Genomic DNA, 16880 nt, shown 5'->3' with positions numbered 1-16880 from the left:
CCCATTTTTCAAAAGGCTTATAAATCATACAGAATGAGTTTTTTGAGAAAGCAAAAATGTGCCCAGTTTCCTGTGATGGGTAAGTTTAGGTGTAAGGGTAGTGTAGGGCGATAGAAAATACAGTTTGTACAGTATAAAAACCATTACGCCTATGGAATGTCCCCACAATTCACAAAAACAAACGTGTGTGTGTGTGAGAGCGCGTGCGTGTGTGTTTAATTGCTGTGCAATTTGAGCTTGTAGTGCATCACATTTACACACATTTATTACTATAGCAACCTGCCGGCTACCTTATTTTATTAAGCTCCTTCTCTTTAGAACACTTGTCACACTATGCCTTACATTTTTATCTTTTAATTGTTCATACAAGGCAGCACTTCTCCACAGATCTGTCACCATCCATTATACTCACATGTGCCCGACTATTTCTCTATTTCTTGTAACATTTTAAAATGAATTCACACAGATTCTAGAGTTATTGTAACTGGAGCCAAAACCACGCTTGATTGCCTGACATATCTTCATTCCAAATCGTCACTTGTGCACTTTCTGTGTGTTTGTGTGTGCGCGTGTGTGTGTGAGAACAAGAGTGCAAGCATGATCGGCCTGGAGGGTAAATATAGCCGTTTAGAAAGGCTAAAAGCAGTATAGAGGGGGAGGGGACAACAAGGGTATCCAGAACAGTGATGGCGGTACCGCTGATCAGACTCAACAATTCATTGCATCTGTCTTTTGAGAGTCCTGATGAGTAAAAAGGTCGAGGCTACAATATTTCTATAACTATGAGGGAGTTTTACCACTAACTGTTACTTTTTAAGCGACAGAGAAGTCTGTTGTTTTCAACAGAAGGTCCGGTTTGACATTTTGATTAAACATTACTAATCAAAATTTCTTTTAAAAAATGAATCGTATGCATGGATGAATTGTTCACATTAAGATCGCATAACATGCATTTAGAAAATATATAGGATAAATTAAAGGAAAATTCCAGGTTATATACAACTTAAAGGGTTATATTTCACCCAAAAATTAAAATAATGTCATTTATTACTCACCCTCATGTCATTCTACAGCCGTAAGACCTTCGTTCATCTTCTGAACACAAAGTAAGATATTGTTGATGAAATCCGATGGCTCAGTGAGGCCTCTATTGAGAGCAAAACCATTCAAACTCTCAAGACCCATAAAGGTACTAAAAACATATTTGAAACAGTTCATGTGAGTTCAGTGGTTCTATCTTAATATTATAAAGTGACGAGAATACTTTTTGTGTGCCAAAAAAACAAAATAAAGACTTTTTAACAATATCTATATGGGCGATTTCAAAACACTGCTTCGGAGCTTTACGAATCGAATCAGTGAATCGGAGCACCAAAATCACATGATTTCAGCAGTTTAGCCATTTGATAGGAGATCCGAATCACTAATTTGAAACAAAAGATTCATAAAGCTCAGAAGCTTCATGAAGCAGTGTTTTGAAATCGGCCCATATAGATATTGTTGAAAAGTCGTTATTTTGTTTTTTTGGCGCACAAAAAGTATTCTCGTCGCTTGATAATATTAAGATAGAACCACTGAACTCACATGAACTGTTTCAAATATGTTTTCAGTACCTTTATGGACCTTGAGAATTTGAATGGCTTTGCTCTCAATAGAGGGCTCACTGAGCCATCGGATTTCATCAACAATATCTTAATTTGTGTTCCAAAGATGAACGAAGGTCTTATGGGTGTAGAACGACATGAGGGTGATTAATAAATGACATTATTTTCATTTTTGGGTGAACTAACCCTTTAAACTCTACGATCAGTAGGACAGAATTTTTCGACACGTCCCACAGTTTGTATGATGGAAATGTTGCTGAAATCTATTACACTCTTAGAAAAAAAGTTCAGTGGGTTTCTAAATAGAATGCTATAGGGTTTTTGACTTAATTTTAAAGAGAACTTGATGCCAAAAATGTTCTATATAAGGAAAAATGTCTTAAATGATTGCATAATATTTTCATGTTTAATGGGTTATTTCATTTTTTTTTTCTAGTGATAAAGTATGTTTACAAGCTGTTTAATTAACAAAATTGTATTAAAATTTTATTGAAACTTAAAACTTAAAAATTAATTAATTAAAGGGTTAGTTCACCCAAAAAGTTAAATTTCTGTCATTAATTACTCATGTCGTTCCAAACCTGTAAGACCTTCCTTCATTTTCACAGTAGAACACAGAACACAAATTAAGATATTTTTGATGAAATCCAAGAGTTTTTTTTATTTTTATTTTTATCCCCCATAGAAAGCTACATAATTACTGTCATTTAAGGTCCAGAAAAGTAGTAAAGACATTTTTAAAATAGTCAACGTGACTACAATCTTACAACCTTAATGTTAAGAAGCGACGATAATACTTTTAGTGCGCAAAAACAAAACAAAAATAATGACTTTATTCAACAAATTCGTCTCTCCCCTGTCATTCTCCTACGCTGTTTAAGTTCAGCACTTCCGGGTACTGTGTCAGAACGCCGGCTCAGTATTGCCAAGAACTGCGTCAGCATCACACGCATGCATCGTGCTGCTCACGTGAACAGCGTTGGCCAATACTGAGTCGGCATTCTGACGTAGAACCTGAAAGCACTGAACATAAACAGCATAGGAGGATGACAGGGGAGAGATGAATTTGTTGAATAAAGTCATTATTTTTGTTTTGTTTTTGCGCACAAAAGTATTCTCATTCTGGACCTTGAATGATGGTAATTAAGTTGCTTTCTATGGGGGATTTAAAAAAAACCTCTTGGATTTCATCAAAAATACCTTAATTTGTGTTTCGAAGATGAACGAAGGTCTTACAGGTTTGGAACGACATAAGGGTGAGTACTTAATGACAGAAAATTCATTTTGGGGTGAACTAATCCTTTAAATTTAAATTCATAAAATGATCCCATGAATGGAACCCCTAAAAGGTTGTACATATGAAGCGCCTGACAGAAACCTTTAAGGTTATATATGGAACCGTTTCTTCTAAAAGTGTACAGTAACCCATAGACTTCAGTTGTAAGTATCTAACTCAACACATATTTTTTCTTTATTTATTCAAAGTTAAAATAATTTTCTGTGGTGATTGACAGCACGTCACAGATTCTCCTGGAATGTTCCATTAATTGAGATGACCAAGTTAAAGCAACATAACCGTTTATGGACACAAGTGATATTAACATTTATATAATGTTTTTCAGCTACCCTTAAAACATGTTTCATATTTTGTTCTTTATATTTCTAAAGCAGAACGGTAGTCATATGTTATATTTTCTGCAAATTCATTAAATGAAAACTTACCATTTGGTATGCTGTACTGTTAAAAAAACCCCTGCATGCTGAATGTAAACTTTTCACATTAAAGAAACTAAAAAGAAAGGGAATGAGATTTACTGTATGGCCAGACTGGTAATTGGTTGCTTTCTGAAAATCATTTATTACTTTTATTATTACATTTTTGACACTGTTGTCTGTATGTAATGTAACACAAGGCCGAAACATGAGAAGTGGCTTCTGGGTATTCTAATTGTTAATGTCCCACAGAAGCTCCAAATTCTCCCTTTTTCATTGGCCAGTTTGATTGTGGCCATCTACAGGCTCAACATGGACTTGCCCTGTATATCTCCCTTACCTTCACTTTCTCTTAATTCTCACTCTTCTGTCCCTTTTTCTTGCTCTCTTTCTTTGTCTTGGTATTGTAATGCACCTTTCTTCACCAATTGTACACAGGCCCAAATGTGTATAAAGAAACCTTGAGAAAATTAATAAAATTGTTCTGTATTAATTCTTTTACTGGTAAGCCTGTTTATTTCAGTAACACCACGAGAGGCTGTGCTGTATTTTGAATAGTCATATTAGCACTAAACTGCAAGTGCCTTATTGCTTTTATTAAATGTTTTTGTTTTGTTAAGTCATTTTACTTAGCAAATTCATATAGTGTGTAAACTAAAGATAGTAGTTGGTCCTATGGATGCTAAGGTGTAACACACAATATAATAGGTGTTTCATATCATAGCCGTGGTTCTGTAAATTCCGGATTGTCATATTAGTGGATTAGTGCACCTGCCAGACAGGTCGAAAAACATATACCAACGAAATCATGTAGTGACGTGAGCTGATCCGAGGGGATGTAAGCCAGTGCAGCTTAGCGCCGCACTTCGAAGCGCCTCTCGCATTCCGAGCGACAGGGAATTCTGGCGGTCATCTGGAATTCATAGAACCATGGTTACCTGCGTAACCAGCATTCTGTTTCATTCCTCCTGACCGCCAGAGACTATGTTATATTAGTGGATGACCCATACCAACAGGGTCATGAGGAAAATAACTTGCCAGAAAAAGGATTAGTAGCAAAGCACAGCCAAGCTCACATCCTGAGAAACAGCAACGTTGACGTTGTAGAATCTCGCAAATTTACAAGGAGAGGACCATGTCACTGCCGCACAGATGCCTGTAAGTTAAATGCCACCCATGAAGAGGAAACAGCCCTAGTGGAATGGCAAGTCATGGTCCCAGGCACGGGTTGCAGAGACTTCTTGTAGGCCAAAGCAATAACCTCAACAACCCATTGTGACAGCCTCTGCTTAGATAGAGGGGCACCTTTCCTAGCTCCCCTATAACAGACAAACAACTGCTCTGATTGCCTTATCAGCGCTGTAGCTTCTACATACATTTTCAAAGCTCACACAAGGCACAAGAGCAGAGAATGTTGTTCAAGAACTGTTGGTTGGAAGGAATACAGTTCAATAGACTGATTAATAACTGGTGCAGTAGCACCTTAGGGAGGAAAGATGGATTGGGCCAAAGGATAACACCAGTACTTTCTGGTTTCCATCTCTACAGGACTGACTCACAGATAGAACATGAAGTTCACCAACCCTTTTTGTGGAAGCCACAGCTTGAAGGAAGGCTACCTTTGAGGACTTCCACCTAAGATCTGTGTCCTCAAAAGGTTCAAAAGGAGATTGACAAAGAGACTCCAACACCAGAGGTAACTTCCACACTGGAGAAAGAGGGGACTAGCAGAATTGAAGTGAGCAGGATTGAGGTGCCTTGCACCTTTAAAAAACTGCAAACTAAGCTGTGGAAGCCCAGAGAAAAACTTTGTACAGGTGAATGATGTGCAGAAATGGCTGCCACATAAACCTTTAACATTGAGGCTGATTTGCCGCTGTCTAAAAGACCTTTCAGGATGCTCAAAACTACAGAAACTGTACATTGTACAGGGTCAAAATCATGTGTCTTGCACTACAAACAGAAAGACTTCATTGATAGGTATAAAGCCTTTGTGTAGAAGCAGCCCTCACATTAAGAGAAGTGTGAATGATGAAGTTTCAGCGTTGGCCCCAGAGGCCAGACCCGTGACTGTAGATGGACTGGATCTGGATGCCAAATATGACTGTCCAGCTAGGATAGCAGATCCCTCCTGAAAGGAAGCTGCTTTGGTCTCCCCACCAACAAGGTTTGGAGCAAGGGAAACCGTGGTTTGGACAGCCACTTTGGCGCTATCACAAGTACCCTGTGTCAGCCTTGAGCAATGCTGTGAAGTGTCTCCCACAACAGATGAATCGGAGGAAAAGCATACAGAAGACAATCTGACTAATCTTGTGACAGTGCGTCCTGCCCCAATGGACTGGACTCTTCCATCTGGGCAAACCACAATGGGCAGAGAGTTGTGTTTTCTGAAGCAAATAGATCTACGTCTGCCATACCGAACTCCTGCCATATGTCCTGCACTACATCCAGGTGGAGCCTCCACTCGCTTGGATGTATCCAATTCCTGGACAGAGCTCCTGCAGTCTGATTGACTACCCCTGGTAAATAAACAGCCCTCAGTGATGCAAACCGTGGAAGTGACCAGGTGAGGATATTGTGAGTGAGCCACAACAAGCTCTCCGACTTTGTGCCCTCCTGGTGATTCAGATTGAAGAACGTTGACGTGTTGTCCAAATGTACAAGGACATGGCGGCCCACCAGAACAAGAAGGACGTTCCCAGATGAAAACTGGGCAAGAAGGTTTAGGATATCTATTGTCCGAGATGGAGACAGCGAGGCACGCATTGTGACCAAATTGATTGTCATCCCGATGAACATGATGGACTGTGTGGGAGACAGAGCACTCTTTACGTTTAGCTTCTCTAAGAACCTTTTAAGTGTCTCCTCAAGTCTAAAATTGGACGAAATCCTCTGTCTTGCTTTGGAACTAGAAAATATGTTGAGTAAAACCCCTCCCTCTGAACTAAGGGGTGAACCTCCTCTATCACTCTCTTCTCCAACAAGGAAAGAATTTCCTGAGAGAGAGCTGCTGAACGAAACGGGCCTACCACAACAGTTAGAATGTGACCCAAAAACTTGGGGGCCAGCGAAAAATGACAGACTTTAAAGAGTTAAAAGTAGCCCAAATTAATTGGCCGACAGTGTTGTCAGCCCAAGTGATGTAGGCAACTGACTCATACGCTTTCGTTAGAAAGGAATCTGTGCGGCCACACTGAACACTAGGGCATCGGACATTCCCCCACAGTGCCTCATCTGGTGACACCACCAGTGCAGCAACTGGCTGTTTGACTTCAGGTACACTCCACACTCCAATGGACTTTGCTTCTGCCTTTGAAGCCAAAGTGCGAGAGGTCTTGGAACGCCTTTTGGCCATACCTGGTCCTTTGAGGGCAAAATTCTGCCATGAAGTCTTTACATGCAGGCATAGCATAGGAATCCATAGGTGAAGGTCTGCAGAGAAACACACTAGACTGAACAGGATGTGAACTGGCCAAGACGGACCACTGCCACCCAAAGCACTTCCAATGTGTCATCCACCGGGGGTGGAGCAGTCCCTGAAGAATGAAGTGAGGCCTCACCAGAACCACCAGCCACCGTAGATCCTACTGGCTTGTCCTGAAGCTCAAAAAATTTAGTGGCAAGCTGATCTTGGAAATATGTGTTGGAAGCACATGTAAACATAGAGTCAAGGTGGGGTCTATGAGGAGTGTCAGATGCCACAATAGCCCCTGGATAGAACCATGAATCAAGCTGCACTGTGTGAGAACTCACCAAGAATTGTTGTGAGGAAAATCCATGACGAATTCAGTCCAATACAAAAAATATATCATCACAACTTGAAGGACGTAAAATTCACTGCTCCTAGAAAGCTGCACTTGACAATGAGAATTAATAACACTATGACCTATCCAAAGGCGAGAAAGCAAAAGAGGTGGGGCGCTGAGCTACAGTGGCTAATATCCCCACAGCTCAGCTCACGTCACTACATAACTTCGTTGGTATGTGTTTTTCAACCTATTTGGCTGGCACTGCGATTATCCACTAATATAACTCCGTCTCTGGTGGTCAGGAGGACTCTGTTTCATTATGTGGCTTTCTGTTTTGCTACTTGTATTACCTGGTTATCAGTATATTTTAAAGGGACTATAGAATTCAGAAATCCTTATTAGCGACACCGGTGACCGTTAAGTGAACTACAGCCAGCAACTTATTGCTTGTGCTAGCAAAATTGGCAAAAACGTCCCGAGTCCTTCACATAAAAATCAGTCTACATGCTCTCATAGACAACCTAGAAACTTGGGGAAGGTCTCGTTTCTTAAATTTCGTTACAAGCTGTCACACAATAAAAAAAGAGATTAACACATGAAAATTCTTACATATAGCCCCTTTAAGGTAAAAAACAGATTTTGGTAATTCAGGTTTAGTACAGTAATATTATATCACATAATGAAATATATGGTTATTAGATGTAAAATGTACAGGGACCAATATGCCATACCGTAATTCTGGAAACATTGTCACAATATTTTTTATAGTGAATTTCTGGCAGCTTTTTTTTTACAGTAAGTTTATCAGGATACTTTTTTTGCACTATTATTTTTGAAATGGTATGTATTTTTTCAAATGTAGCAGGTTATCCAGGTATTCTATGCACACATACTGCAAAAATAGAAGTAGCCTATATTATATGCTATTCTGAACGTACTCATGCTCTAAGACTGTAGAAGTGTTTGTCTCAAGATAATAAATGCACACTAAAAATACATTAAATATACAGCTATATGATAAACTGGAGTAAGGTTTACTCACTCTCAGGCTATATTATGAGGGGTCATGTAGGTGACAAGACTCCAGATAGTTTTGAATGAAAGAGGTTTATTCTTCCTCCTCCTCTTTCTGCCTACTCAGAGTCTGAGCTTGGGGTACAAACACACTCACTATCAATGTGAGAAAAAAAGACCACTTTTGGCAACACATACCATTCTCTGGAATTTTCCCCAAGTCTATTGACTTTTGAGAAAAGTAGCCACTGCAAGTAGAAATGCATAGTGTTAACATAAAAAAACTCCCAAATAGCAATTTTGGAAACATTTATAAAAAAACAAAACAAAAAAACAATTTCACTTTTGTTTAAATGATGTTTTATTAACAAAGCTCGGGAGGAGCATGTTCAGATAATTAACCTAATTAATGTGAGAGGAGCGCATTCAGTTAATCAACTCAATTAACGATAAGAGGTATGTATACAGCAGACTTACCTCTGTTTGTTGACAGTTTATCAGCATCCCTCCACCACCACATCTCCTCACTTCTAGTTCTAACTATTCCTATCACAACCGGGGGGAGTACTCTGGGTTCGGGCCAAATTCCGAGCTCGGAGCCCTTCCCCCGGACAGCACGCCAAATACGCATAACCTTATCTAATTATATGTAAGTGTAAACTCGTGAAACAGTTAATCTACATCGAACAGTTGCATTTTCAATTATTCAGGATCAATTATTTAGCCTATTCCTAAAAATGTAAGAATAGCAAAGTTATGAATTCTTATTTTTTAAGCTACTATTAGCTCATCCAGTAGTGACTATTTTAGCTTTATTTCATTCTTACATTCTTAATCCTTTGTAATTATCATAAGTGTTACTTGAAAGTTCAATAAAAAGTCTTACTAACTAAATTGCAATAGATACTACTCAGAAGCAAATAGTTCCTGATATCTGAATGACATTGGCCTATAGAATTTAATTAGAAACATGGATAAGTATAGCGACTAGAGTTGTCACGAATGCTATAAGTAGGCTAACTAAGGTCAGAAGTCCTTTGACACAAATGTATGCTTTTTCTGGCAGCTTATCAGAACTGTCTTAAAATATTTGTATGAATTCTGTCTCTAAAATTTCAGTATCATTATATTTTAAGAGGATCATCTGCTGTGTAACACACTAACATACATTCAGACAGAAGTCCAATTTTAAACTGAAATGTTGAAACGTGCTTAGGTTAGGACAGGTTGTCACATTTCTATTGGGCTAACAATGGTTGTATATTTAGTGTTGTTGGTTAGATTATATGTGTTTTGTTTTACATAAAATCACTCTAGACCCCTCACATCCAGGCCACTTCCTTAAATTGTTGCCGTCTTGCCAGGCACAAGAAAAGTTTCTTTCCTCAGGCCATCTACCTCATGAACAAGAAATAACGTGCAATACACAACACTATTTATACTTACATTTATTTAGCATACCATACCTCTTATTCACATTCCCTTGCATTTGTATATAACATACCTATACATACTTATAGTGTCTGTTTATTTTGTATATTGTGTATTTTTATATATTTAGCCTATATATTCACTTATTTTATTTTTATTATCTGTCTTGTCGCTTTCCTTCTCTCTGTGCGCTGGAAACTTCTGTCACCAAAACAAAATGTGTATACTTGGCAATAAAGCTAAATCTGATTCTGAATGTGGCCGTAGAGCTGCTGTACTGCTGGGCTGGAGTCAATCTGAACTGCCACTCCTCCGCGGGAGCGCGCGCATTATAGCACACGCACACATACACACACTGACTGGAGAGTCTGGCGCACTCGCTCATGCCAGGAAGTTGTTGGTATTCGGGGAATAACAAAGAGAAGAAAACAGGTATATTAAACGCATCGAAACTACACGAGGTGGATCTGTGTAACATATTCGGGATCTGGGTATGAATTGGAGGACTATTAACTAATGGAGGACTAATCGATGGAGGCGGACAGAAGTTTTGGGCTCGTCTGGGTCCTGCTGCTGCTGTTGGGTATTACAGCCGCTACAGGGAGAGAAGGTGGGTCATCTCCACACATTCCCAAACTATCCCCAAATTCCCATATTATACTATTACATATTACATTAATATAAAGTTACTTAGCAGAAAGAGAGTTTAACACGAACAAACAACAGCGGGACGCATTTTTGTGTTGAAACTGCTACTCGGGCGGTTGACACCCCATCTACACTGCTCAAGACGCGACGCGACCGGCGCGCGGGGCCCACTGCATTTTCACGCGACTGTTCGAGCCCAAGGTTTGGAGCTTTTTTTGTCGCGTCGCCCGCTTGCAGTGTAGACGGAGTGTGGAATTTGAGAAGCTGTTTTACAAGAGTAAACAGCTTTACCATTTAAACTTGGAACAATTTAACTTTAGGATAATTTAAAGTGGTTAAATTAAAAAAAAATCTCGTCGGTGTTTTTTTCTCACACTGTTGGCGCAATAGTCGTAGGTGAAGTATGTCGCACAAACTTGATTTGCAACTTCTGCATGACAATAGCGCTGAAACCTGACAGCCAAGAGTACACGAGTTTAATGGGCACAAGTCCTGATATCTTAAAAAAAAAAATTGCATACTAAGTTTTGAATTTATGAAATATTAATGACATCCTCATGTGAACCAAAATGTAATACTAATCCAAATTTGTAATAATATAATCATACAATAACAATTAACTGGGTCAGAATCACAGAACAACAACAACATGATAATTATGATGATACGCAAGTTATTATTTTAACAATAGGTAATAATTCAATAACAATAAACTGGGTCATGAACACAGGACAACATTAATAATTATTAATTAATAAATAGTAGTAACAGACATATGTAAATGTACAGTGGCAACACCATGGTACAATGTTGGATATAGTATTACTATTATACTTTGATACCATGGTATTGAGTAATAACCATGTACATATTTCTATAAGCTAAGTAAAAGAATTCCATGGTACTACCATGGTACATGCTTAAAAACATGGTATTGACATAAACATGTCTGAAACACCAAAGTAGAACCATGGTATGTTTTATTGCTTTTTTGTGTGTGTTATTATTATATTATGCAGAGAAGTCCAGTACATCAGCCCATAAATGTACATGTACAAAACTGAATTGCTGGAGGTTATATACCATCTCATTCTCTGCATAACACAAAAATAACACTATGTCATAAACTATTATTGTTTTTTTTACTTAAATGTACTCATTGAATTTCATTTCTCTGTGTGTACTGTACATGCACTCAGCGGAAGAAGAATTTGTGTTTTCTTAGGAAATCATACACTCCTTCCTGCTCGCTGAACGAAGTTATTCCAAAGGTCGTTTGTTTTAAAGTACTGTGTAACTGTCAGCTTCTGATTACACACGAATGTGTGTCTGCATGTGAGTGTTTGATTTTTTCTGGTTTCTAAGGCCTCTAAATTGTCAGTATGATCAAAACGTTTTGTTGTGCCTTTTAGTCAAATTGTAAAAATGTTCCCCTTCAGGTCATGGTACACATGTCTTTTTGCTAAAGTAAACAGAACAATAATACATTTTAGTAATATTTTGAGATAAACACTACTGAAACTGAAGCAACTTAGGGTTAATTGTTTATCCATACATAAATTTTTTTTTAGAAAAATCAAGTTATCAAAAATGATACATCAGGCTTTTGAGGAACATTTAAAAACTACAGAGCTTAGATCATAAAACTATATATATATATATATATATATATATATATATATATATATATAGTTCAGTCATGAAACTCTAGATGGCACAGGCTGATAGGTCTTAACGCAAGCTGATGATAATTACAGCATTAACTACTTGGTACAACTGATTGGTCCATGTCACTTCTGCAACCAATGAGCTTGTTGCTCACACATTTAAATGGCTGGTTACATTCACTATAACCCTCCACCTTCCCCAGCTCCACCTGTATAGATCTGCTATGGGTTATTGATATATGCTATTTGTGCAGCTGCACTATGTCTTACTCGCAGCAGCATATCGGCGTATGTATTGGCAGTAGCAAGTTCCTGTACTTTCTCTGCAGCAGCAATAATCATCAGCAGCTATAATCTACAGCAGCAGCAATTCAGCAGCAGCATAGCAGAACTATTCCTCCAAGACCAAATACATTAACATTGTCATGCTAAAAATCTTCAGAGAGTTGTCATGATTGAAATATTATCTATCTAAGATGTATTATTGGGAGATATAGAGTGACAACTGCACCAAATTGTACTCTTTGCTCATTTTGGTCCTTTGAATAAAAATGAGTATGAGCTCCATATTGTCTTATACTGTATGAGCCACAAAAGCCTGATGTGTCAAATATTGTACTCAAATAACACATACACAACATTTTTAAAAAGATTTTTTCTGACTATTCTTTCATATGTCAGGCTTTAAAGGGTTAAGCATCCTTGAGGTGCTCAGATTGTCAACAGCCTGCAAGAAGCATTCAGTCTTGTTGACAAGCAGAATCCATAAACAATGGCATTGGGACATTTGCATGGGACATTGTTGGCATGGGACCTTATCTAATGTGACCACATCTCCCATTTTCAAAGTCAGTCCCTGTCAAACTTTTGCCATCTGATTCTGCACATGCATAAGTACATGTTGTGCGTGCAGTTACTAAACTAGTAGTTGGTTCACTGCTGTTGACAGCGGGCTTTCCTTGTTATCAGTTGTTGCGGGGTGTACAGAGCTGTCTTAGATATGCTTTACATGTTTCATTGTTGAGTGTTTCAGAACCTGTAATGGGGCTTTTAGCAATGCTGTTAGCTGAAAGTGTCACCACACGTTTACTGGTCTTCAGCCTCACTGTCACATGCTGTATCAATAGTTATTATCAGAGTAAAGGCCCTTTCACACCAAGGACGATAACTATAACTATAAAGTTTTAATAAACGTTCCAATTCAACAAGAATAGAGACGTCATCGACACAAACACTTTTAGAATGATTTGTTTCAGCTGATGAATAATAAAAACATTGACAGCCAATCAGAATCCACCCAACTAGAGCATTAAAGTAGCAGAAGACATAGCTGCAGCTCATGCTTATGATAAACAGAACATTATTGTCAGTTGGTGTGAACGCTTGTATTGTTATTGTTAAAGTTATCATTATTGTGAAGGTGTGAACGGGCCTTAACAGTCAGATTTGTAACTCATTAGAGCCAGGAGAAAATTTCCTTGTGTTTTGATGAAACTCAAGTGTGTGATTTTTGCTGAGATTTGTTAAGGGTTGCGATAAATTTAAGACTTCAATATTAAAGATGATGAGACTGGAAAAGAGTATGGACAGCCTGTGGTGATTCACTGAAAAGGCAAAGATGAAACATTTACTGATTTCATTACTGATTTTCTGCTGTGGTTTGTCTTGTGATTGTCGTGCTTTCATAAGCTAATAGATAATAGAAAACTATTTTTCTTGCAGATATTTTTGTCTTAGGTTCTATGTTTCCCGGACAGTTTTAGCTACTATATAATTTTTGTATGTCAATGTTTATATGTCTTTACTACTTTTCTGGACCTTGAATGTGTAATTTCGTTGCTTTCTGGGAGATAAAAACAAAACTTCTCGGATTTCATCAAAATTAATTTGTGTTCTAAGGATGAACGAAGGTCTTACAGGTTTGGAACGACATGAGGGTGAGTAATTCATGACAGAAATTTCATTTTTGGGTGAACTGACCCTTTAATAAAAAATAAAATACAATCTTTAAAAAATCATTTCTCCCAAAAATGACAATTCTGTCTTAATTTAATTTCTCGTGTTGTTTCAAATTGATTTTACTTTTTTCTTCTAAGGAACAGAAAAAGAGATGTTTAGCAGAATGTTTGTGCTGCTCTTTTTTATATATATATATATACATACAATGACAGTGAATGGTGAATACAGGTTGCTAAGCTCCAAAAAATGGTGGAAAAGCACCATAAATGTGTCATCAAAGTAGTACATTTATTTAAAGGGTTAGTTCACCCAAAAATGAAAATTCTGTCATTAATTACTCACCCTCGTGCCGTTTTACACCCGTAAGACCTTCGTTGATCTTCGGAACACAAATTAAGATATTTTTGTTTAAATCCGATGGTTCCGTGAGGCCTACATAGGGAGCAATGACATTTCCTCTCTCAAGATCCATTAATGTACTAAAAACATATTTAAATCAGTTCATGTGAGTACAGTGGTTCAATATTAATATTATAAAGCGACGAGAATATTTTTGGTGCGCCAAAAAAAACAAAATAACGACTTATTTAGTGATAACCGATTTCAAAACACTGCTTCAGGAAGATTCGGAGCGTAATGAATCAGCGTGTCGAATCATTATTCAGATCGCGTGTCAAACCGCCAAACTGCTGAAATCACGTGGCTTTGGCGCTCCGAACTGCGGATTCGACACGCTGATTCATTATGCTCCGAAGCTTCCTGAAGCAGTGTTTTGAAATCAGCCATCACTAAATAATTCGTTATTTTGTTTTTTTTGGTGCACCAAAAATATTCTCATCGCTTTATAATATTAATATTGAACCACTGTACTCACATGAACTGATTTAAATATGTTTTTAGTACCTTTATGGATATTGAGAGAGAAAATGTCATTGCTCCCTATGTAGGCCTCAAGGAGCCATCGGATTTAAACAAAAATATCTCAATTTGTGTTCCGAAGATCAACGAAGGTCTTACGGGTGTAAAACGGCATGAGCGTAAGTAATAAATGACAGAATTTTCATTTTTGGGTGAACTAACCCTTTAATTTGTGTCCTACATTCCAAGTCTCAAAACACAGTGACTATGGTATAATGTTCAAAATTAGCCTGATACGTAATGCAGCAACCAAAGACACTGACAAGAATGTCTTTGGTTCACAAAAAAAGAAAAAGAAAATGGGGGGGGAAGACTTTTTTCCAATACATTTGAATCAGTTGATTGAAATTCTCATTTTGGAACAATTACCTATAAATACAGATCAAATTATATTAAATATGGCACAAAAAGATCCATTACAATTTAATTTACCATCTACCATCACTGTAGATTTTTGATGTATTTACAGTCACAGCTTTGGGTCACTATTGTCTCTGTAGAGGCTCTGAACCCATAAGTAAATAAATATTGAATGTTACAAAATTTCTTTTTTCATTAGGGTTTTACTGTGCAAACTGAACAACTAAAGCACCGCCACAAAAGAGATCAAACCCTATATAAAAATTTAGATAAACTAACCAAACCCATTAATGCATTCATCGACCATTGTGCAAGCAGGCTGTTGTTGTGTGTTGTACATTGTGTTTGGTTACCTGCAGGAAAGCTTCTATATGTAAAGTATGTTCAAGATCATTATCTCGTCAGGAATGCTTGCATGCATTAGTTCAGCATATGCATGCGTGCATCTCATCAGTTTTTTGGTATGCGTGTAGCAGTGTGTCAGAACGGAGTGATACACGCTTCACAAACACAGAGACACAAGGTCTCGTCCAAATCCTGTTCTTCCTGTCGGTTGAGAAATTCTTGTTTGTTGTGTGACTGACTATGTACAAGAGAGAAAGAATAGAATATGCTTGTAGAAAAGCACTGATATGTTTTGTAAAAAACTGTTGCATGTGTATTTGAATTTATAAAGAAAACATACAATATTATACACTAATTGAATTCAATTGTCATTGTGCACTTAAACATTTACTTTAGTTGAGTGTTTTTGTCACCGCTGTGTTATTGAAAGTTTTATCGATTTTGATGCATTGGCTTGTCCATTCAGCAGCATTTGAGGTTAATGCCCAAAGGACACGATCAAAGTGACAAGACCCCATTTGGAGACCCTGTTCCTGTGGCTAGTTATAAAAGGTCTTATTGGTGTTTCTCTTATTATAACCGTGGTCAGGACCTCTTAGGCAGCAGTTGATCTTTGGTCGCTGTAAATGTCAGCTTGCACTATGTTTTGTGTATTGTTGTCGTCTGTGAGATCAGTCTCCGTGACAGCAGCGGTTAACAGAAGTTGGCAGCTGAAAACCTATTGAGTACACGCTAGTGAAGTACACACTCTACTTCCTGTCTGGCCGCACACCAAGAGTAGGTGTGGTGAATTTGCTCACTGCACAGGTAAAGAGCACTGATTTATATTCAATCTGTCTCTCTTGTGTTGTTGTCCTAGAGACCAAAAGCAGCTCTTACACTGTGTGACACAACAAGTTTCCAATGACGAGGAATGTGTCTACACTGTGTATGACACGAGTTCTTGTTTTGCTACTACATTCATCACTTACTATGTCAGTTTGTTACTGCATGTTTTAAAGCACAGAATAAGTAAAAATGTGTTTCTGCAAAATATACTGACATTTTCACCACAAACACAACATTTTAAGCAGAATTTGACTGACATTTTATTGGAGTACCTGTTATTAAAGGCATGGTTCACCTAAAAATGAAAGTTCTGTCATCAGTTACTCACACTCATGTCCTTTCAAATCCATAAGATTCTTATTCATCTTTGTAACAGAAATGAAGATATTTTTAATGAAATCTGAGAGATTTCTGTCCTTCCCGTGAAAGTCTATTTACCCAAAACTCTGATGCTTCAAAACGATTATAAAGAGATTGCAAAAGAAATCTATATGAATTGAGTGGTTTAAGTCTTCTGAAAAGACACAGTCGCTTTATGACAAACTTTATGATCGCTTTATATAAACACCGTTCAGCAAACGTACATAGAACACTCAAATTTGGTAAACAAATATGCTCAAACATGCTTGCTTGATGCGTGAGAA

At 37.7% G+C, this 16880-nt stretch overlaps 1 protein-coding gene across 1 annotated transcript in view; it reads left to right on the top strand.

The window, feature by feature from the left end:
• The first annotated feature begins 9856 nt into the window (after window positions 1-9856).
• erbb2 (erb-b2 receptor tyrosine kinase 2) overlaps window positions 9857-16880 on the top strand; it is a 41761-nt gene continuing 34737 nt past the window's right edge. The window contains exon 1 of the mRNA XM_051914539.1: window positions 9857-10121. Coding sequence (XP_051770499.1) covers window positions 10043-10121 — 79 coding nt within the window. The 5' untranslated portion in view covers window positions 9857-10042. The remainder of the gene's footprint in view (window positions 10122-16880) is intronic.

Source organism: Ctenopharyngodon idella, chromosome 12, assembly GCF_019924925.1.
Source record: "Ctenopharyngodon idella isolate HZGC_01 chromosome 12, HZGC01, whole genome shotgun sequence".
Classification (NCBI taxonomy): Eukaryota; Metazoa; Chordata; class Actinopteri; order Cypriniformes; family Xenocyprididae; genus Ctenopharyngodon; species Ctenopharyngodon idella.
This window is presented reverse-complemented; position numbering and strand designations above follow the sequence as displayed.